The sequence below is a fragment of the Urocitellus parryii genome, chromosome 5, assembly GCF_045843805.1.
Source record: "Urocitellus parryii isolate mUroPar1 chromosome 5, mUroPar1.hap1, whole genome shotgun sequence".
NCBI classification, from domain to species: Eukaryota; Metazoa; Chordata; class Mammalia; order Rodentia; family Sciuridae; genus Urocitellus; species Urocitellus parryii.
In genome coordinates this window covers 63,594,600-63,617,845 of record NC_135535.1, presented here as the reverse complement: position 1 = coordinate 63,617,845, position 23,246 = coordinate 63,594,600, and the positions used below count along the sequence as shown (strand labels likewise).

The 23,246-nt window shown below is 52.1% G+C and overlaps 2 protein-coding genes across 2 annotated transcripts; both read right to left on the bottom strand.

Annotated features, from left to right (window-relative positions):
- Positions 1–437: 437 nt before the first annotated feature.
- Positions 438–6,368, bottom strand: Krt4 (keratin 4). The gene is made up of 9 exons (XM_026398775.2): positions 5,840–6,368; positions 4,122–4,336; positions 3,212–3,272; positions 2,731–2,826; positions 2,018–2,182; positions 1,651–1,776; positions 1,151–1,371; positions 725–759; positions 438–625 (listed from the first exon to the last, which is right to left on the bottom strand). The coding sequence occupies exons 1-9, from the start codon at positions 6,323–6,325 to the stop codon at positions 438–440; spliced, it is 1,593 nt and encodes a 530-aa protein (XP_026254560.2). The 5' UTR covers positions 6,326–6,368.
- A 6,104-nt stretch (positions 6,369–12,472) lies between these two features.
- Krt79 (keratin 79) lies at positions 12,473–22,128 on the bottom strand. Its single transcript, XM_026398622.2, has 9 exons — positions 21,652–22,128; positions 19,014–19,234; positions 17,383–17,443; positions 17,163–17,258; positions 14,741–14,905; positions 14,438–14,563; positions 13,568–13,788; positions 12,939–12,973; positions 12,473–12,678 (listed from the first exon to the last, which is right to left on the bottom strand). The coding sequence occupies exons 1-9, from the start codon at positions 22,126–22,128 to the stop codon at positions 12,473–12,475; spliced, it is 1,608 nt and encodes a 535-aa protein (XP_026254407.2).
- Between the last annotated feature and the right edge of the window lie 1,118 nt (positions 22,129–23,246).

Genomic DNA, 23,246 nt, shown 5'->3' with positions numbered 1-23,246 from the left:
GACCTGAGCAGTTCTTTCTTAACCTTGCAGAGCCCGTTGCTACCGGGTGATGGAGAGTGAGTTTGGTTCTCTTGTAGCTGGATATCCAGAATCTGGTGGGCAACAGTGTTGAGCTGGGAAGAAATGTGTGGCCCTGACAATTCTGGAGAGGGAGCTCCTGGTCATTTTCTCCTCTGTCCATGGGAGGTGAAAGCTGAGACCCCCTCCACTGGAGGTGAGTCACCAGGCCCAAGTCAAAAAGAAGCTACCGAACTCCAAGAGGGCAGAGTCCACATTCCAGACAAGATGGTCCTGGAGCAGAGATCCCAGAGGAGAGTCGAGGTGTCAGCATCAGGGTGAACACCAGAAAGGGAAGGTGGAGATGAAGTAAAGGAAGCACAGGGACCGCAGGCCTGGGCCAGGTGGCATTTGGTTGCCAGCAAGGACCTTGTCTCCTCTTATCGGGGTTTCTTGCCCAGGGTGGTGGTAGAGATGATCTTGCTGCCGGAACTACCGCAGACACCGCCGCCAAACCCAAAGCCACCTCCAGAGCAGGAGCCAAAACCACTACCCAGGCTAATTCCAGAGCAGTTTCCGCCGAATCCTCCACTGATGCCTCCAATACTGGAGCTACCACCGACCACGGCTGCAAGAAAGACAAGGGACACAGTTGTTCCCACAGTGCCCAGAACCCTCCACCCAGATCTGGGTGAACAAATAACAAGAAGGGGCAGGAGGTACTTACAGATGCTCACGGCACTCTGGCATTCTCCAGACATCCTGTTGGGGAGAAAGAGCCGTGAGTCTCATCGAGCCCAGAACCACAATTTGTTCAATAAGTAGGTCTCATGCACTGTCCTTAAAGGACAAGATTCTAAAGGCCAAGTGTGAACCTATTATTTACACCATCCTGGTTCTTTTTTTTTTAATACTTTTTTAGATATTGATGGACCTTTATTTTATTCATTTATTTATTTGTGGTGCTGAGAATCGAACCCAGTGCCTCACACATGCTAGGCAGGTGCTCTACCACTGAGCCATAACTGCAGCCCCTCCATCCTGGTTCTTAATGCACCATCACAGCATTGAAGCAAGCAGCCCTGCAGAGGCCCCAACTCACAGCCCAGGGCCTCTCTGTCCCTCACATCACCACCCTGCTTTCCTGCTTCACCTGCACTCCTCGCCCTCCAGCAGCTTGCGGTAGGTGGCAATTTCAATGTCCAGGGCCAGCTTCACGCTCATGAGCTCCTGGTACTCGCGCAGCATCCGGGCCAGCTCCTCCTTGGCCTTCTGCAGGGCAGTCTCCAGCTCTGTGCGCTTGGTGTAGGCATCTTTGAGCGCCAGCTCCCCACGCTGCTCTGCGTCCGCCACAGACGCCTGCAGAGTCTGGCACTGTGGACAAGGACATTGGACAGGCAGCATCAGTGCCCTGTTTTCAAGACCTTTATACCTGACCCTTCTCTTGGGCCAGTTTTCCTTGGGTTAGGATGTCAGGATTCCAATTGTCCCTCTTCCCATCTAGGATATTGCTCAGAAGATCCAGGTGTGGCTTCTATAATGAGCTAGAAATGCCATGTAGACAGGATCAGGGTCTTCTGACCTCATGCTTTACCTGCTTATCCACCCCAGGGCATCTACCTTGCACTTCGGCTAGGAGAAGGTGACACCCACCTGCTTCTTGACGTTCTCAATCTCTGCCCGCAGCCTCTGGATCATCCTGTTGAGCTCTGAGATCTCGTTCTTGGTGTTCTTCAGGTTGTCACCATGTTGATCAACTGAGTTCTGGAGCTGCTGGACCTAATGCCCAAGGATACACAGGGAATCACGGGTCAAGAGTATTTGGGTAGGGTCCAGTGAGAGTAGCCACAGGTGACAGGGATAGCCCAAAATGTCAAGTGTTCCCAAGCAGACCAGGATCAGTGATGCCTGGGAGAATCTACCCATCTCTAGATGCTCTGGGGATCAAGTGGATGAGCACCTGACATTAAGAACAGAGTCCTAAAGTCACCCCCATCTCCTGAGACATCCTACCACCCACCTTGATCTGGTACAGGGCCTCGGCCTCAGCCTTGCTCCTCTGGGCAATCTCCTCATACTGGGCGCGGACCTCAGCAATGATGCTGTCCAGGTCCAGGTTGCGGTTGTTGTCCATGGAGAGGACCACAGACGTGTCACTGACATGGCTCTGGATCTGGGACAGCTCCTGCAAAGCAAATGTCTCCAGTCAGCACTCCAGGAGGTCTCCCCCTGAGCTCTGAGGCAAGCCTCTGGGTTGCAAGTTCAAATGCAAGTGGGGTTGGCATTCCCAATGTGTAGGGAGTGGAAAGAAGATACATTTTGAAGTAGAAATCAAATATTTGGTGACATCTCAGGAGAGGAAAAGCAATGCTTCTCATCTTTACTGCTCACTGGGAACTACGGCACTCTACGTCCAAAGCAACAGGTGTTCCGTGTGTTAGATGGAAGGGAATGGAATGGATTCATTTCACCAGAAAAATGGTAGACAGTAATAAATTCCATCCCACACAAACTTCAGCTATAATCACTTCTTCTAAGACAACATCTGGTTTTGAGAAGCTCTCACTTGAATCCTTCACTTGGCTCCAACCCTTTCATCCATGACCCTGCTGAGAAGCCTCTGCCCTGAAGGAAGAGGACCAGAGTCCCTTCTAAGCACTGAATCCCAACCAGCAGCCTCAGAGATGGTGAAGGAGTCGCTTTCCGTGAATGGAGGGAGGAAGGAGTCCTCACCGCCTCGTAGAGGACCCTCAGGAAGTTGATCTCATCATTCAGGCCGTCCACCTTGGCTTCCAGCTCCACCTTGGTCATGTAGGCAGCGTCCACATCCTGCAGGGGAAACAGGAGGAGAGAGGAGAAGCAGGAATGATCATGGGGACAAGGTATTAATCAACACCTGCAAGTGTTTTCAGTTGCATTTAGGAAAATCTACACAATGCCAGGTGAGGTGGCCAGGGACCAATTATTCACTCGATTCTGTCCCTGAAGCTACCTGAAGACATGGAACTTAATTGTCTACACAGGCTTTCCTCCCAAGCTTCATTCCTGGAAACTTGGTTCCCTTATCTGCTTCCTTCAGCTGCACAGATGTAGATAGTACCAAGTGAGGTGGAGATGAGCAGAGATGGGCCGTGGGTTCATGGCCAGCTGAGGACCATCACCAACGGGGAGGGGTTCCCTAAAAAACACTTCCCCACCATCTTTCATGCCCCACCTTCTTGAGGACCACGAAGTCATTCTCTGCCGTTGTGCGTTTGTTGATCTCATCTTCATATCTAGGGGTGGGGACAGGAAGGAAAAGACAAAAGCCCACAGTGAGCAAGTGTCTCTTGGATCTCTGCTGCTTGTTTGCAAACATCTATTTGGAAATATCCAGGTAATTAGCTGCATTTCCCATGTGCACAAATATCCACTCAATGTACATTTATTGAGTAACTACCATGTATGAGATAACAGGTCTAGGCCCTGGTGTGTTCAGAGACATAAAAACCAAATTTTACAAAGACGATTTTCAAGAGTTAACATGTGGGGTGAAACATCTGCAAGAAACTAATCAATGCTGTTTCCATGGAAGGAACTGTCCTTTGGGCCATTTTGGCCGATTAAATTCTCAAGAATGTTGCCAGCACTTCAGTTCCTCTATTTGGGCTGTGAGGGAATTGAGAGAGAGGGTGTGGGTCTTCATTTTATGTCTAGTGCTATGCTACCTATATTTTCTCTCAATTAATTTCATTGAATTCTTATAACCCATAAGATAGGAATAGTATCTCCATTTTTAAAAGTAAAGGATATCATCCCCATTGAGGCTTAAGAAAACTGAAGCACAGAGAAGTTAAGCAACTTATCCAAAGTCACATAGCTAGTAAGTGAGGGAGTAGTATTCAAATCAGCTCCATCTGTCTCTACAATCTCTTTGCTTCTGACTGTGGGGCAACTTGAGGTACCTAAACCTCACCCTATGAACATGTAATCATGTGGATGCAGGGGCACTGTCTAAAGGATCTTCCTGGCCCGTTGGGATCTCTTCAGATCCTGAGGTTCTAAACCACTGGAGAGGAGCCCAAGGAACCTGGGCCATGGCCAGGCAGATGCATCAGATGATCCCTTCCTTCCTCCCCACATACTTGGTCTTGAAGTCCTCCACACTGTCCTGCATGACCTTCAGCTCCGACTGCAGGCGCCCTTTGTCATTGACCAAGGTATCCAGCTGCTTCCTGAGGGCATTGATGTACGTCTCAAAGAAGGGATCGAGGTTTTTGCTGGATGTGGTGGTCGTCTGCTGCTGCAGGAGGTTCCATTTGGTCACCAGGACCTTATTCTGTTGCTCTAAGAACCGCACCTGTTTGAAGAGGGTACCAGACCACTGATGAGGTAGAAGGATCGAACCTTTGACTAGGAGGGGGCCCACCGAGGCCAATGCCAACCCAGTCAATCCAAGGCAACCACGTAGCTCAAGAGTCACCCAAGTAGAGCTACCACATGGCAACTCCTAGTGAATGACCCTCATTCACTAGGGTCAACATGGTATCCCTGCTGCCCAGGGCTGTGGAGAACAGAGTATGCATGGCCAGAGCAGCAGGGCCAGCTTCCTAAGCACCAGCATCGAAAGGCCCCAGATGACCCACCAGAGAAGCAGGGAGCTTCTACGAAATAATTAAATAAAATGAGGAGATACAACCGTGATCTGGAGGCTCTTGCATTCAAGTGACCCTGACCCAAGGCAAAGAGTTCACTAAATACTTTTAAAATAAGCCTTCTTATCAATAGACCGGTGTGTCCCCATGAACAACCTGTGCGTGACAGTATGGCTATCGGTGAGCAACATCCTACTCCTGTTCTAATCTCAGCTAGACTCCATCCTGCCAGGGACATCCCTGGACTTTCCCTCTCTATGAAAACATGTAGCCTGATAGGCCAAAGAAGCAGCTGAGTGTGACCTCTCCACCTATGGGCTTCAGAATAAAAGGAAAATAGGTAAAGAAGATCAATCACCACCTGGGCCGAAAGGGGGAGATGAGACGGAGAAGCCCCCAAAGAACTCTTCTTCTTGCTTTCATGTCTCTGTGTCCTAGAGTCACAATGAAGCCTCCTGAAGTTACCGCGGGTTTATTCAAACTAGCAGGAGAAGTAAATGCACGCATTCAGCCTGCACGAGGAAGATGCGTTCTTGCCCAAACATCTAAGAGGCCTAAGACTTTGATACGCCATGACCCAGGACAGCCGAGACCAACGTGTTTACACTTGTCTACCTGGTCATCAATCTCAGGTGACTCAGCTCTCTGAGATGACCCGATCACCATAACCTACCACACTAGGCTGGGATTGAGCTTTCAGGACTTGGCTCTCCAAATGCTCATGAAGAGGAAGTTGGGCAACAAAAAGAAAAGAGAGACCCAGCTCCTCTTTAAACAGGCAGTCGAGCCTTCAGTGAGAAGAAACGAGAAAACCTCCCAAGATCCTGCTGTGGCCTAGAATCTTCCATGGAAGTCAGCAAGTTGTTATGTGCAGAACCAGCTTGGTTTTCTTCAGCTCCCAGAACGGGAGTGCCAGTCGTTAAACTACTGAAATTAACTGTTTTTTTCCAAAACCAAAACCTAAGAGAAAAGCTAGGAAATAATGAGCCCATTTGTGACTAGAATCAGAAAAGCCAAGTGTTTTGCCTGGTAGCACACAGCTCGTCTGCCCTCTCTTACCACAGACTCAAAGTACCATCTGTCTCTCCTTCATCGCTGAAAACTGAGGCCCAGAAAAACTCAGTTGCTGTCCCTTTGCCTACAAGGAGCTCCAATTCGGGGTTCCTTCCACTCACTGCCTCTCTCTGTCCAGGACATCAGTCACGCACCTTGTCGATGAAGGAAGCGAACTTGTTGTTGAGGGTCTTGATCTGCTCGCGCTCCTCAGTGCGCACTTTCTGGATCTCGGGGTCTATCTCCACGTGGAGTGGGGTCAGCAAGCTCTGGTTGATGGTGACCTCCTGAATCCCCCCAGCAGGGCAGGCAGCGAGGCCAGAACCACCCCAACCAAATCCACTTCCAAAGCCACCAGCACCAAAGCCACCAGCACCAAAGCCCCCAGCACCAAAGCCCCCAGCACAAAAGCCCCCAGCACCCCCGGCACCTTGGCGAGACCCGGCCACACTGAGAGAGATGCTCTTGTGGCCGCCAAGGTTGTAGAGGCTCCTGCTGCCGAAGCCCCCAGAGGAGCAGCGGCCTGCACCTCCAGACACGGAGCCAGAGCTGAAGGCAACCCTCTTGCCCCCACCAACAATGGCTGAGCCACAGCTGAAGCCCCGGGACCCGCCCCGGACACACTGCTGTTTGGCGATCATGGCTGAAGAAGCAGGACAAGCTTGGAGCTATGAGACCGAGGAGAGAGGGGCCAGGCCGTGTGTGCTGCTGCCCTCAGCCTCCCTCTCTTATATGGGCTGGAGCAGCAGGGCTTGGTTGCAGGGGCATAAAGGGAAAAATCCAAAACATCTCTGGGCGTGGCCTTTGGCTCAGGCCCATCCTCTCACACCTGCTCAGCATGTCACTAAACACACCTACAAAAGTCATTCGGAGGGCACAGGTCCTTGGATCCCATCCCATTCCCCTCTAGGAGAACCTGAACTGGGCCCTAAGGCCTCCTGGATCAAGGCCTTGCCCAGGCCCAGCCCTGCAGCCTCCCCCAACCAACCGGCCTTCCATCTCCCAGCACCACGGAGGCTTAGTGCTCCAGGCCAAGCATCCTGTCCCACCCCAGGAGCCTGGGCTCAAGTGCACAGCCTGCCACCCACCAGTTCAGCACTCCTTGAGCAAGCCACCCTCTGAGGCTCAGGTGCTGAGCCTAAAAGTTGGAAATAATGCAAATGAACCGAGTGCTTTGGAAGCTGTGAGGAGCTGTTCAGACACTTGTCACCATTGTCATTTTTATTCTTCCACATGTGTCTGGCCCCATGTCACATTCAAAAGGAAAAGCCTTCCCTGGTGCCCTTCAGATCCAAGCAGAGCCAGGTACCGAGTGGAGAGAGGGAAAGGTAGACCTGGGGCCTTCCCCCTCCAGCCCTGGGGACCCCTGTGCTTCCGTGGTGGGAGCAGGGTGGCGCTCCAGTGCCCTGGACCATGTGCGCCTGCTGCTCCATTTGCTGGCCACTCTGAGCTTTGCTGGGCTCCACCAGAACAGGGCACATTCTGGAATGATCCCAGTGTTCAGGACAGGAATTCATAACATTTTTGGTGCTAGGAACCTTCTGCAGAACACCATTCTGCAGAAACCCACCTGTTCATGTGTAAAATTCTAGTTTCAAACCCTTATATTCTACAACAGATCTGTGTTCAGATGCCCACCCCCCCCCCACCGTTGCCACTAATTAGTTCTGCAGCCTCAGGCAGGTCACTTAACCCCTAAACACATCCAACTCATCTTCTCATCTATCGAACAGGACACCTGCCTCACAGGTAATGAAACAATTTGCCCCCAGTGCCGGCCCCTAAGTTAGCAGACGCTCATTCTCTTCCCGACCAGGCTTTGTCATTAACGCTCACGAAAAAGAGTTAGATGCACCTGTGTTCCCCCTCTGCTCCTCAGCCCCTCGTGGGAGAAATGACCCCAAATCTGAGGAGCAGCAGTGACCCATGTCTAGGTGAGTCCACAGGCTGGAGCTGGCCCTGGCCTAATGACAGCAGAAGTGAAGACTCCCTCGTCGACACAGGGAGGGCAGAGCCGTGAGGTGGGAGAAGGTGGTCAGGAACCCCCAGGGCTGCAGGGAAGGCCAGGCTGCCCGGGGTTCAGCCGTCTCTTCTCTCCCTCCTCCCTACCCCAGTCCCTCTCCCCTTGCCCAGCCACCGTCCAGGAGGCCTTTAAGCAAATGGAACTGGCAGAGGGGCTGGGGCTATGAGTCCTGGAGGCCCAGGCCCCGCGAAACCATCCACAAGGGAAGGCTGGAACAGTGGCCAGTCCACTGGCAGCAGGGTACCTTCTATACAGGCCTGTCTCCTTCAAGGGAAGAGTCTGGACATTCGCTCTTTCTTTCAACCAGTATTTATTGAGCACCAAGTTGGTGCCAGGCGTGATGCAGGATGCTTCACATACACTGGACAAGTGGTCTCCTTGGAGGCTCTCTGCAGCTGGCCTCACTGACTCTGTTACACTCGATGACTTGGACACTCAGAGAGGCCAAAGAGCTCCCAGATTTGCACAGCATGTGGTAGAGCCGTGACTTGTACCCACATCAGACTGGTCTCAAAGGCTCCGTGCTCCAGGCCTCTCACCTGTCCTCTCCTGCCTGGTATGAAGTGAGTATGTCCATTTTGTGCATTTTGTGAACCAGCCAGTCCAGAAGCGAGCACCCGAGCAAACCTGACTGAGCCTGCTACTCAGGAGCAAAGGGCCTGGAGGGCACTGGCCTCCCCGTGAGGATCCCCTGGGGATGTCCACCGGTCTCCCCTGGGAGCAGGGAGTTCTGCTCCCTGGGAGTCCCCCATCAGGGAACTGAGTCTAATTAACTGGTCCCTGTCCCCCACGTGTGGGCCTGGAGCCCCGTGCCCACCACCTCGTCTCCATCTCTGCACCTCCACCAACTGCTCTACCCTCTGCTGCCCCCAAGGGTTTGATGGAGACTTTCATGAACTTGGTGGATGTTTGCATCACCAGACATGAAGCCCCGAGTGGCTCATGTCCCCTGGGTCTTGTGGCACCCCAGCACTAGGGAGGGAAGACGTAGGCACAGCGAGCCTAGGGCTGTGTCCAGGGGCCCAAACAAAAACCAAACAACACTGGAGGATGCTTCCAAGGGAACCAGACGTAAAGTGATGGATGTTATTTGTGCCTGTGGGGCCCCAAACTGCAAACTCCACTGAGGACTTTCTGGAGGTAACTGGAAGCATATGCCATCCCTAGGACAAAAAGTAAGATGATTTTTTTTATCTTAAAAATGGTGCTTTTCAAGTAGAAGGGACTTCCTTAGAACTGCCATTATATATGAACACTAAGTGCTCATTCCTCACAACAACCCTACTAAAGTGGTGTTGCTATGCCCAGTTTAGAGCTCCAGCCACTGAAGCTCAGAGAGGCTATGTAACTTGTCGAGATCACACAGCTGGGAAGTAATGGAGATGGGAACCAGTCCCATTCATTCATCTGACTTCAGAGCTTGTGATCTTCACTTCTAGACTGCAGTGTTTTACATGGTGACTCTGCCCTACAGGTCCACCATTACAGCAATAGGATCTTGCCACTAGGTTATGTGTTCCACGGACATGGCTCAGCTCCTTTCTGTCCTTACTCTTGTCACATGATTGGTTGCTTGGTTTATGTGGCCCGGTTCTTACGGGGACTTGACAACACTGTCCTGAGGGGCTAACCCTGTGTCCTCCAATTAATTAAATCTAAATTTATCATAAACCCAAATCAATCAGAAAGTCCTAGTCTAGCATCATATCCTGTGGCCTTTTATTAAATCAGAATTGCCAGAAGTTCACAAAATCCTTGAACTGTAGCCTAAGAAACTAAAGGTAGACATAAAGAAGAACTTTTCAACGAAAAGAGCATTTTCCCCCTATGGTGAGAGAAGAAGAGAGAAGAGTTTCTCCTTCCGGGACTGCTGTCTCCTTCCCCCCTAGCCAGAGGTGGCCAATGGAGTGAGGTCCTCCCTGGCAGTGACAGCTGAGAGCTGGGCCCCCTCCCCACTCCCCAGTCCCCCACACAGCTTTTACTGGTGCCCTCGGTGACCCTCCTTCCTCTGGCAGCTGTTCCTGATCCTGACATGGGGCGGGAGCAGGGCGGGAGGGTGTGCCCGCCTAGGGCTTTCGGGGTGAGCCCTGGGATTACAGATCCTGAGGCCCTCTGTCACTGTGGCCCCAAACCCAGTCAGTGCACGGTGTGAGAAAACGCTCCCGCCCTCCCTGGCCAGGTCCGTGCCGTGCCCCGCTCCGCCACCCAGACTTGACGTTCTGAGTCACTCTCGGGGAGCAGCAGCCAACGAGGGGATCAGAGATTCTGCAGAGAAGGGCCGTCAGCATTTCAGGAGGAGGCCGCGAGGGCAAGAAGAGGGCAGGGACTTAGATCAGGGGAGGGGTCTGGCCCAGGGCCCTCTTCCCCTGGGCTGCAGAGCTGCCCTCTTGGTCTCTTCCCTGGGCATGTGCCAGCAAGGGCTCCCCAACTTCTGGCAGCGAAATTACTCTTGCAACAAAGTAACACAGGGAAAGCAGAGGAAGGACCCAAGCTCTCTGCAGCCTGCTGTCCTCCTGGCCCCCTAGAGCACCCCTGGGGTCCCCAGGTCCCAGGAACTCTGTATGAAAACCTTAGCAAGGATTTCTGAGTAATGTGATGTGGATCGGAACTCCTGGGCGGCAATGTAACCGCTGAATTTTATTTAACTTAATGTTTCATTAAAACTGACCATTGTTCTATTTCTAAGCCCTAATTTTTAAATTCAATAATTTTTTTTTCACTCTGTTATTGGTTTATGGTGGCTTTTAGACAAGTTCATCCCTCTCTCAGCCCATCTTCTCACCTACAAGATGACACGTTTGGACAAGATTATATTTAGCACCTTCTCTAGCTCCAGTACCCCCTGCTTCTCCGTTTCCTTTTCTGAACAACTGGCATCAACCAGTGGTTAAGAGCTTGGACTATGCAACCAGATCGCTTGGATTCCATACCCAGCTCTGCTACTTACTAGCTGTGTGATCCTCAACAAATTACTTAACCACTCTGTGCCTTTTCTTTCTCATCTGCCAATGGGGATGATAACAGTGCATCTATCAGAGTTTATTGGGAAGATTGAGTCTGTTTGAGGTTTAGCAGCACCCAGTAGGCACTCAGAAAACTTTAGCTATTATCACTAAAGCGTGCACATCGGGAGTGGTCTACACCCCTGAGAAGAGATGGGTCATCCTGCGACTGTGGCTAACTCCCAAACTCAGGAGCACCCGGGTGAGGGGAGCAGAATCTTCATGCTCGCCCTGTGTTCTAAGCCATGCTGAGGGTTCCGGCCAGAACCCCTCTGCTGGCACCCCTTGCCCTGCAGAAACTTGACCAGCTCCCAGACTCCTCTGAGGAGGGCCCCATGTCTAAGCTCCAGGCCTGGGCTGAGCAGGCAGCCTGCAGGAACTGCAGGAGCATAGATGGAGGAGGGGGTCCCGCTGGGGCAGAGAGCTCTAGAGCTGAAGAGGGGGGCAGATCTGAGTCCTGAAGGAGGGAGGGTCATAAGATCTGGTGAGAGGCACAGGCAGGGGCAGAACGGAGGGGGCTTCAGGGGAGGAAGGACTGAAGGCTGGAAATGGCAGCCCCAATGCCTCAGACCCACCCCCAACAGCTGCCTTCACATTAGACCAGCTCAGTGCCCAGACCCAGTAAGAAGACCAGGGCGTGGCAGCGGGCTTGAGGGCTCGTTCTGGGAGCCTCAGTTGCCTCACCTGTAAAATAGGGGATCACATACCCCCCATCGAATTCTGGGGTGAAATAATGTATTTGTAAACCATAAAATCCAATTGAACGTGCATTGGCATGGATGACTGAATACGGGGGCTGAGAGAGAAACCATCTCACTCCAAGAAGGTGGGAATCCAGAAGCCAAGGGGAAGGGAAGTATGCTTAACCCATGTTTTCCTCACAATCCTGATTTTACAGAGGAGGCAACTAAGGCTCAGAGTGGTTAATCGACTTGCCCAATGTTGCATAGCTAGTAAGTGGCAGAACTGGAATTTAACCTGAGTCTGCCTCGTTCTGAAGCCCAGGATCTCTGCACTGAACAAATCACACGCCGCCTGCCCCTCAGAGAAATGAAGGGCTGAATGAGCACCAGGGGGCATGCGGAGTGACAGGCAGCCCCCCAGCAGCTGGGTCAGGCCTTCAGCAACTTCCATCCTCCCTCAGAGCCTCAGGGTCCTCCCACAGCTACACACAGGCCCTGGGGGAGCCGCAGCATAGAGCAAATGCACTTTGGCCCTCAAGGTGACCGGGACATAGTGAGTGTGTGGTGGTCAACCCTCCGGTGCTCATTGATTGACATGACTCACTTCCCAGGCAGGACAGACTGCAGCCACAACCGCTGACTGGAGTTGAAGTTTATTGAGACAGATCACAGGCACGGACCGGGGACGCGGTGGAGGAGGGGGTGGGTGACTGGGGAGGTTGGAGGATCTTGGGGAACCACTCTTCACTTCCCCTTCCTCCCCCGCCAGCCCTGGACTCCCAGCAGAAAGGCAGAGGTGGTGAGCGAGACAGAGGTGGCCTGGGACACCCAGTCTCCTCTCAGCGGTCACCATCAGATCACTCGACCATGCTGCTCAAGATGAGGACCTTAACCTCCCAGGAGAAAAACTGGGTAGATTTGAGCCTTTCCCCCAATACAAATCATACCCAAATAGTGTGGTGTGAAAAATCACGGGTCTGTGGTCCCCAGGGCTGTTCCTGAGAAGGTTGGAGAGGGTAGCAGGGATGGGAAGGGGGCAGCGAGAGGACTGCAGGGCCCCCAGCATGCACGTCTCAGAGGCTAGTACCTCCGGCTGGACGTCTTGACCGTGGTGGTCTTCCGCAGGATGGAGGTGCCCCCGGAGCCGGCCCCGCCTTTGACATTGCTGTAGCCCATGTTCGTGCTGAATCCAGCCTTGAAGCCACCCCCGCTCCCACCTAGGGAGACGCCACCCCCAAAGCCAGCCACACTGCCTCCAACCATGGTGGTGGAGTTGCCAGTCACAGCTGCAAGGCAAAGGGTCTGGATTAGGCCAGAGGCAGTGCCAGGAAAGGGCTGGCAGGGCAGGGGGGGGGGCAGAAGATCATCGAAGGACTGGAACATGGGAAATTTCCCATGGGAACTGGGGAGGGGAGCCCAGCACAGGGAGCTCACTCTCCGGGAGGCTCTGAAGGAGAGCACACTTTAGGGCAGGTTCAGGTTGAATGGACAGAGTGTTCTGGGGCCAGGCCAGGGGTGGGGCAGGAAGGGAGCAGCAAATACTCACAAATGCTGACAGCGCTGGGACATTCTCCAGACATCCTAGGGAAGCAGAAAGGCCAGGAGAGGGGTCAGTGACCCCAGGAACCCAGGAGAAAACCCGCATTAGATTACATTAGACTGGATCAGGGCCAAGATAGGGTGACAGTAACAAGACCAGGAGACATAAGTGTGTGCATGCAGCTGGACTGGGACCCATGGCCCTCCCATCATGCCCTAAACCAGTCCTCTGGGACCAATGGCCCTCCCAGCACATCCTCTGGCCACGCCCACACACACACCTGCCTCCCCCACCCAGGACCCTGGATGGCATCCCAGCTCCGGGGGAGACAGAGTCCCTGGCCTCACAGAGCCGCCCCAGTCCTGCCCACTTCCTCTCCACATCATGCTGAGGGAGATGTGGTTTTGTGGGGGTTTGGGTTTTTTTCAAAGTTTATACTGGCTTCCTTTCTCCCTGGCTGCGGCCACCCCCAAGATTAAGGATCAAGTTTGTGCCACCCTGGAAATAAGCAGCAGAGGCAAGGAGTCCATGGGGGGAGGGAAGTGTCCCCGAGGTGAGTCAGGACCCCCTCCCGGTGCTGCCTCCTCCCAGGGGACAGGGACAGGAAGCCCTCAGTGGGGCAGAGGGGCCACCACCTGCTCTCCTCGCTCTCCAACAGCTTGCGGTAGGTGGCGATCTCCACGTCCAGGGCCAGCTTGACGTTCATGAGGGCCTGGTAGTCACGCAGCAGCCGGGCCAGGTCCTCCTTAGCCTGGTGCAGGGCCGTGTCCAGATCCCCGAGCTTCTTCTTCGCATCCTTGAGCGCCATCTCCCCACGCTGCTCCGCTTCGGCGATGGCCGCCTGCAGCTGCTGACACTGCCCCGGGGGTGAGAGGTGTTGGGAACACCCTCTAGGGTCATCCCATTCATCTCTCTGCCCTCAAGTCAGGAGTCACCTTCCCCAAGTCTCTGCCCCAACCCAGGGGGAAAGAACAGAAAGAGAAATATGCCTCTGAAAGAAGGATTATCAGAAAGCAGGATCATGTGCCAGCACTGGGAAGCCTTGACTGAAGTCTAACTTCAATCCCTCCAGCTGCAGCTCAGACCAGTGCTTCAGAAGAGATAGAATAAATGATGCAATCTCACTATTAGCCAAAGTCTTCGTTCTGATCTGGAGAAGAATTTGTGCTTTTAAGCCATACCCTAGATGGGGTTAGCCTCTGTGACCTGGATTCTGGAAACTTCTGCCTCCTCCAAGAGATGGGATGAGTCAATCTCCTTAGAGGAAGTAGCCAACCTGCTCTACCACTTCTATGCTGTGTGACCTTGGACAAGCCCCTTCCCCAAGTCTCTGGGCCCCAGTTTCCTATCCTGTAAGTGGAACACATTGACCTTGATGATCCAGCATCTGAGTCGTCCCATCTATCAGAAGAAGAGCCGGCCTTGCCCCTCAGGGTGACCATGGAAGAAGGCCCTCCAGCCCTGCCAACACCTGGCCTGACCCCGAGGCCCAGAGAGAGGCCTACCTGCTTCTTGGCCGCATCCACCTCACTCTGCAGCCTCTGGATGGTGCGGGTAAGCTCCGCAATCTCGTTCTTGGTGTCCCGCAGGGTGTCTCCATGCTTCCCAGCCGTCACCTGCAGCTCCTCGTACTGGAGCCCAAAGAAGCAGCAGTGAGCCTCAGAGAGTGAGCACCAGGACCAACCCAGAGCCACCTGCCAGTGGAGGCCTGTGGAGGCTGAGTATATCAGGACCCCAGGGCTCCCACGTCCCAGTGGCCCAGGCCATCGGAGGTCTGTGCCCAATCCCTGACCAGCCGTTCTTCTCACCTTGGTCTGGTACCAGGCCTCGGCCTCCGCCCGGCTCCTCTGAGCGATCAGCTCATACTGGGCCTTGACCTCGGCAATGATGCTGTCCAGGTCCAGGCTGCGGTTGTTGTCCATGGACAGGACGACATTGGTGTCAGACACATGGGTCTGCACTTGGCTCAGCTCCTGAAGGAACACAAACAGCTACTACCAGGGTGGGGTGGGGAACAGGGGACAAGGACAGTCATGGTATCAGGAGGGCCATCCTAGGCTTCCCCAGGAACCCCCCTACAAAGAACCCATGACTGCAGGAAGAGACTTCGGTCTCCCCGCTTGTCACCTGGGCTCCCATTTTTATAGCCTTCACTTATTTTTGTACATTTGCAGGCCACCAAGAGATCAGAGAGGAGAAAGGGAACACGCACTTTCAGCTCTAACGCTGGTGACAAGGCCCAGATGGCTTCCTCTGATCACTCCAGACTTTCCTGATACTCTTGGGCCCTTCCTGTATTTCTAGGGTCCATTGCATTTATAAGCAAGCAGGGAAGGTGACAGAGAGGGAAGATGATAGGAAGCTGAGGGTCTCTGTGTCCTGGTCACTGGATCATGACTACATTGGCTCCCAGGGGCTCTGCCTCTCTCTCCCCTGGTCCCTCCTGGGCTGCCACCAAATTGCCCTAAACCCCATTACCCTTCCCTTAAGTTGAGTCTCCTTAAGGGTCTCCTCTAGTTGCTTAGGGCCTCATTAAACTGCTGAGGCTGGCTTTGAACTTGTGATCCTCTTGCCTCAGCCTCCCAAGTCCCTGGAGTTACACTGTGCCTGGCTACACTGGAGTTTTCAAATAACTAAATTGGGTTAGCAGGTAGCTGTGGTGGAGCGCTTGTTTAGCATCATGGGGGCCTGAATTCCATCCCCAGAAACACACACATGAAAAAAAAATCTAGATCAAATAACTAAACTAAAAGTTTACCCAGTCTACAGAGGACCCGGAGCAGAGCATTACTAGTACAGTGGAGAGCGGAATCAAGATTCTCCATGCCCGCATGGCTTCAAATGATGGGATGAAACCACAGGAAAGAAAAAAAATGATTAACTCCTGCATTCTGTTCCAAAAATTCAACTCCCTAAATACAGAAAGTTGGAGAAGAATAGATGCTAGTCTCCCTTGAAAACATTCATGTGAAAAAATCCAAGGGTTGTCCAGAGATAAGATGGCTTCTATAAAGAATACACAGACTGGGGCAGCATTAAGCTGCATGGATGGACATCAGTTCTGCCTCCCGACCCTCTGTTTTCTGACTATATCATTTAGAATCCTGTTTCCTGGAAAGCACCATAGCAGATGCCCGTAATCCTCACCGCTTAGGAGGCTGAAGTAGGAAGTTTGCAAGTTCAAAGCCAACTTGGGCAACTTAGGGAGATGCTGTCTCAAAATAGTTTTCTATTTTATTATTCTTTTATTTTATTATTTTATTTTTATTCTCTTTTTAGGGCTGGGGGTGCATAGCTCCATGGTAGAGAGCCCCTGGGTTCGATCCACCAAAAAAAAAAAAAAAAAAAAACTGTTTCCTGAAGTTTCTCACAGATTTTTTGTTCCTTCATCATCCTGGCCACTAAAAGACTGTTGTGGGAAAGACAAGTGTCACATGGAAGACAACTGGATACATGTAGCCCAGAGGGCAGAGTCAGGACCAGTCAAGAGACGAAATAGGAACAAGATTCAAGTCAGGTTTCTAAGAGAGCACTCAAATGGCCATGCCTACCCTCAAAAACAGTGAGCTCCCTGCACTAGGAGTTCTAGGGAAGCTACCTGACCCCTGTCAGGGAAGTCATAGGAAGGTTCTTACACTGGACCCAGGGTTAGCCTTGTGGTCCCTGATGATCTGAGGAGCCTACGATTCTCTGGCCACTTTGTGTTAAATTCAACCCTGTCACCTTAGTCTCCAAGGCCCCCTGTCTCCTGGGACCCCACTTGGATCCTTTGATCTACCCACTGCCCCCACCTCATCTCCTGCCACAACCTGGAACCCTTTCTCTCCTCTCTGCCCATCTCTGCTCCTCCATCCTTTGCTCCAATACGAACTGGATAGGAAGAGGGCAACTGAACAGTGTGATGAGAGCCAGATTCTGGAGTTCAAAGTCAAGTTTGAATCCTCACGCTGCCTCATCCTAGCTCTGTGACAGTGGACAAGTCACTCTTTGTGTCCTTGACTATGAAGCAGAGACAACAATAGTACCTACTTTAGGAAGTTGTGGAGAGGATTCTCTAAGAGGCTTGACAAGTGCCTGGCCCATCGAGAGCACTTCATGCATGGAAGGCAGCGCTAATTAAAGGATTAACATCCCACCTTTTAACAAGTTGCACTGGTAAATTCAGTTCTGATCTCCGTGGGGAGTCCCCAGAACTGTAAGGGAATCCTCCCTGTCCTTTGGCCACCTCACCATTTCGTAGAGAGCCTGGAGGAAGTCAATCTCCTGGGTCAAGGAGTCCACTTTGCCATGCAGATCCATTCGGCCCATATACGCAGCATCCACATCCTGGGGGGAGGGGATAGGAGAGAGCAAAGGAGATGCTCCATTGACAGGGGTCTCATCTCTCTGGGACAACCCAGCACCCTGGCAGCCAAAGGACCACCTCCCCAGCTCCCCACTCCCTGCTCACCTTCTTGAGCACCACAAACTCATTCTCCAAAGCAGTGCGCTTATTGATTTCATCCTCGTACCTGTTATACAAGGAAAGCTCAGCTCAGTTCTGCCTTTTAGGCATTGGACCCTCCTGGCTTTAAGGAAGCCCTGATGGGTCCCCCATTGTCCAAGAATGATTTTGGGGAGCAATTTTTGTTGTTTTTGTTTTGCAATACTGGAGAGGCCTTGTGGTCCCTGCTGATCTGAGGAGCCTACAATTCTCTGGTCACTTCATGTTAAGTTCAACCCTGTCACCTTAGCCTGAACCCAAGAGTGCTCTGCCACTGAGCTACCTCAAAGCCCTTTGTATTACATTTTGAGACAGGATCTCACCCTGTCATGCATCACCATGCCCAGCTTGGGAGCAATTCTTTAATGTGACTAATCAGTGAAAAAACTTGGGGTACTGTCTTTGTTTAAGCATTCTCTCTCCCAATCCCTTCCTGAGGAAAGGGACACAACTTTATGCAATAAATATGACAATCAACAGCAGCCATGTCTTTGGAAGAGAGCCCTGCAGCGGCTTTATAGGAGCAACCAAAGATGTGCCAAAATGGTTACCTTTGCATTCACTTTCAACAACTGGATGTCACTTCAAACAACCAATGCCTCCATATCCATTTCTGTTGAGGCTTTTAAGGTTGAGAAATTGATAGTGTCAAGTTATGGAAAAACTTGTGACTTCAGGGTCTGGGGTTGTGGCTCAGTGGTAGATCACTCGCCTAGCACAAGCAAGGCCCTGGGTTCAATCCTCAGCACCACATAAAAATTAATTAAATAAAGGTATTGTGTCCAACTAAAAAATAATTTTAAAAAAACTTGTGACTTCAAATTATAAATATACATATCCACCATCCTCAATAAGTGAACCGTATTTGGAGCTCAGTTCCAATGAACTGTATTTTTAAATTTATGACATTCATGGAACAATTAAAAATTCAAAACTGGATGTTTGATGATATTGAGGAATGACTATTTTGTGATTATAATATTATGTTCATGTTTTATTACATTAGGCAGGCAAACTATATAAATAGATCTAGTAAAACATTTGTGAATAAAATGATTTGATGACTGCAATTTCTTCAAGACAATAAGGAAGGAGGAGTGGGTAGAGGGAGAGATGAACTGAGATTGGCTATGAGTCAATAATTATTAAAGTTGAATGGAACATGAAGGTTCAATATACTATTCTCCCTACCTTATAGAAATGATTTTTTTTTTTTGGTACTGGGGATTGATCCCAGGGGCGCTTTACCACTGATCCCCATCCCCAGCCCTTTCTATGTTTTAATGAGAGATAGGGTCTCACTAAGTTGAATAGGGCCTCACTAAGTGCTGAGACTGGCTTTGAACTTGCAATCCTCCTGCCTCAGGCTCCCAAATTGCTGCAATTACAGGTATGTGCCACCATGCTTTAAAAAAAAAATTATTTTTAACTACAAACAATACACAAACTAAGTCACCAATTCTCCAGGCAGCAGCAGGTCCCAGAACTGAGCATCCGAGGGAAACAGGTAGATTCTAGAACCCTGGGAGTGGGAGGCTCTCTCCAGGAGATTCCCACACTGCCCCTTGCCCTAGGCCAGCCTGCCCAGTTCTCCTCACTTGTTCTTGAAGTCCTCCAGGAGATCTTGCACGTTCCTCAGCTCCAAGTCCAATCTCCCCCGCTCGTCCTGCTTGCTATCCAGCTGCCTCCGCAGGCTGCTCAGGAAGGCCTCAAAGATGGGCTCCAGGTTGTTTCTGGTGACACCCATGTTCTGGCTTTGCTCCTGCAGCAAAGCCCACTTGGTCTCCAGCACTTTATTCTGCTGCTCCAGGAAACGTACCTAAGCCAGAGAAAAGAAGGGTATCATCCTCTGGCCACAGGAGGGACTGAGGACAGGGACCACCACCCCCTTGCATCCCAAGTCAGCATCACAGTGGCAGAGCAGAAGCACCTGCACCCTGCTGAGGGGAGAGAGTCCTGAGGGGACAAGTGTTGAGGGGAGCATCTGCTGGCATGACAGCCCCACCTGATGAGAAGGACTCTTAAGAATTAACAAACACAAGAGCCCCGGCTCAGACATTTACAGGTTGGCCTTGGTCACACCACTTCTCCCTTTCTTGCTTGTCCTGAGTTAAAAAGACCAGGTCAATTCTGAATTCTGAATCCTAATTCTGCACCAAAATCAACTGTCAAAAATGCTGATAAGGCTAGGTATAGTGGTGCACTCCTGTAATCCCAGCAGCTCGGGATGCAGGAGGATTGCAAGTTCAAAGCCAGTCTCAGTAACTTAGCAAGGCCCTAAGCAACTCGGTGAGACCCTGTCTCTAAATAAAATATAAAAAAGGGCTGGGGATGTGGCTCAGGGTTAAGTGCCCCTGGGTTTAATCTCCAGTACAAAGATAAATAAATAAATGTTAATGATACACACACAAAGCAAGAGAGAAAAATTATGGCCAAATGTTAAAAACTACTAAATCTGAAAGCCTATGCAGAGGCATGTTGGACTATTCTTGCAACTTCTCTGCAAATTCCTCATTTTTTATGTTTTTTGTGTGTTTGGTTGGTTGGTTGGTTGGTTTTGGGGTTTTGGGTTTTTGTTTTTGTTTTTGTTTTTTTTTAATATCTATGCCTGGGACCAATTCTACAGGCCTAAAAGGAGCACTCCCCAGGAAGAGGGGACAGCTCTGCCCAGCCAGACTCTGAAACACCAGACACACATCTCTCACCCTCCAATGACCAGGCAATGATTCTGGAAGCCCAAGTAAAGGTTTTGCCTATTTGACCCCTGGAACAGTCCCACAAAAGAACCAAAAGTCACTAGGGGAGAGAGCGAGGAGGTAGGCGGGAGGCCTTGCTTCATCCGAATCTGCCATCCTGTCTCTCCACCTCCACAGGGCTTGAGCCACTGTCACACCACAAGAGAGCTCCAGGTAGCAGGTGAACCTCTTGGTGCCAAGGACGATGGGCTCCAGTTCTGCCTCTGCCTTCATGTACCTGTATGAGCCTGGGAAAACCCCTCAACCTTTGTAAATCTCAATTTTCTAATCTCAAAAATGGTACCAGCCCAGCACAATGGCACAGCCCTCTAATCCCAGCAGCTCGGGAGGCTGAAGCAGGAGGATTGCAAGTTCAAAGCCAGCCTCAGCCAGCCTTAGCAAGGCCCTAAGCAACTCAATGAGACCCTGTCTCTAAATAAAATATAAAATAGGGCTGGGGATATAGCTCAGGGGCTAAGTACCTCTGGGTTCATTCCCCAGTATCAAAAAAATGGTACCAGAGTCAGGGAACAACTGAGGGTATTGCATGAAAATGGGGATGTGAGTGTTCTTTGCGAAAGCACAAATCACTGGACCAAACACAAATCATCTTTCCCAACGTGACCCCACTTCCGAGGCTCAGGGCCAAGAAAGACAAGGCCAGAAGGATGTACCAAGAAGTGCCAGAAAACAGTACAAGAGTCACCCTAGTCAGCCTGGAGGCCAGAGAAGGATGCAGACACTCCCAGTGTGCAACAGTCCAAACTCCACAGCCTCAGGGCTTGGTAACCTGGTGACCACCCACCTCATTGTCCATCCCAAACTGAGCTTCTTGACTTCAGCAGGGAGCAGAAAAAGGAGAAGCAATGGAGGACTTCCCCTGAGACCCCCCCCCAACTGTGTTCTGAACACATCTTGCCCTTAGGCCTCCTCCAAGCCTGAGAGAGCAGGGACAGACGGGGGCCAACCTCAGCTTTGGATAACTTGTTGAACTCCCGAGTCACAGTTTCCCCAGCTACAGAATGACAAAAATACAGTAAGGGCCACCACACTAAGAGGAGCAGCAAGGACTATCCAAGTTTTGATTCTGAGAAAAGACTGCCATGTAGTTATATTAAGGATGACCTTAGGGCTGGGACTGTGGCTCAGCAGTAGAGCACTCCCCTCGAACATGCGAGGCCCTGGGTTCGATCCTCAGCACCACATAAAAATAAATAAATAAAATGAAGGTATTCAATGAAGGTCCAACTACAACTAAAAAATAAATATTAAAAAAAAGGATGACCATAAAAAAGCCCCCCCCCCCCATCACTGGGCTTGGCCAGGAGGCCTCGTGCGTAGAATGAAGATTCTACAGAAAGAGGCGGAGGTCCATCCCCATCCACATCTCAGCACCAGGCTCAGGCCCAAGGAAACCAAATCCTCCTCCCACCCAGCCCCACCCCAGTGTCTGCCCCTGCTCCCTCCCTTAGAGGCCCTACGTCCACTCCATGCCCCCCACCTTGTCGATGAAGGAGGCAAACTTGTTGTTGAGGGTCTTGATCTGCTCACGCTCCTGGGTGCGCACCCGCTGGATCTCTGGGTCTATCTCCACATTGAGGGGGGTCAGCAGGCTCTGGTTGACAGTGACCTCCTGGATTCCCCCTGGAGGACAAGCAGGCCCGAAGGTCTGCCTGCCAGCCCCCAGGCCCATGTAGGCCCCACTGCCAAAGCCGAAGCCCCCCAGAGCCCGGCCCGAGGAGCCCCCTCCGGCCACACTGACAGAGATGCTCTTGCTGCCTCCCAAGTTATAGAGGCTCCGGCTGCCAAAGCCACTGGTGCTGGGGCCACAGCAAGCCCCCCCACCACCGCCACTGCTCCGGGACATGGTCACCGAGCTGAAGCTGGTGCGGGTTCGACACCCGCCCCCTCCGCTGGCTGAGTTGGAGCTGAAGCCTCCTTTGGTTGAGTAGGTTTGCCGAGACAGGGAGGATCTCATGGCTGGCAGAGCGGCCGAGAGCGGGCTGAGAGCAGGAGGCAGCGCGGGAGCTGCTGAGCCACCAATGGCGTTTTTATCTTCTCCCAGCTGGGCTGGTTCCTGGGCTCCACACTGCCCCCTTGCCCCAGGAGGAGAGGGAGGGGCCATGGGCCTGGAGGGAGTCCCCTCTCCCCCAGCAGGCAGGAGGGGCCGGCCCCTCCCAGCCCTCACCTGTGCTCCAGAGCTGGGGCTGAGCAAGACTCTCCCCCTCAGGCAGTCCTCACTTAGAACAGGATGATAAGGGCTCCCACGGCCACCCCCAGCACCCAGTGGCTGACTGGTTCTCCTCCCACCCAGCCCTGGTGGCCTCAGTCAATGGGACTCTGTGTTCTATGGGCTTCCTCCCAAGGCCCAGTTGTAAGCCAAGGCCCCAGGGCCCTCTGCTGTGCAGGTGGAAGGGAAGGAACGTTGGGCAACGGGCTGCTGAAGAGTGCCCAGGCCTGCTCCAGTCCCACATCCTGGCCCACGGGCAGCCTCCCTGTTGCCTCCTAGCAGGTCCTGGGTTGGGGGCACAGGTGACAGGGTGGCAGTCTGCTCTTTCGACTGGCAGATGTCTGTTGGGTAGAGATACTATGTGGAGCAAAGTGAATTCAAGGACATAAAGAGGCCCCTGCCCACTCATGGGCTATGGGCACATGATGAGGGGTAGAAAGCCCTGGGGTCTTCAGGCATCTCCCTGGGGCCTGGGGTCACAGCACACTCTCCTGAGGGCTGGATGTGGGTAAGGAGCTTCTGCCATCACCTGAGACCCCTGACCTTCTGCGGGTGGAATCTCCCTAGAAGGGTGTGGCCACTTTGGAAGGAGCTGAAAGTGGGTGAGGGACACCTCCCTTCATGGGTGGAAATACAGATCCCAGAACAACAGAAGCCCCCAAAAGCCCATGCAGCACCCCCATGAGTCCCCTTTTTCCCTGCCCATCAAGAGCCCAAATTCTTGACTCAGAAGGGGCCAAGGGCATCCTTCAGCTGAGGATGTAGCTCAGTGGTGGAAACATCTGCATAGCACCGCAAAAAATTAAAAATCACATAATCCCTTACTCCCTACCCACCTCAGGCAACTCAAACCAAATCCAGCCCCA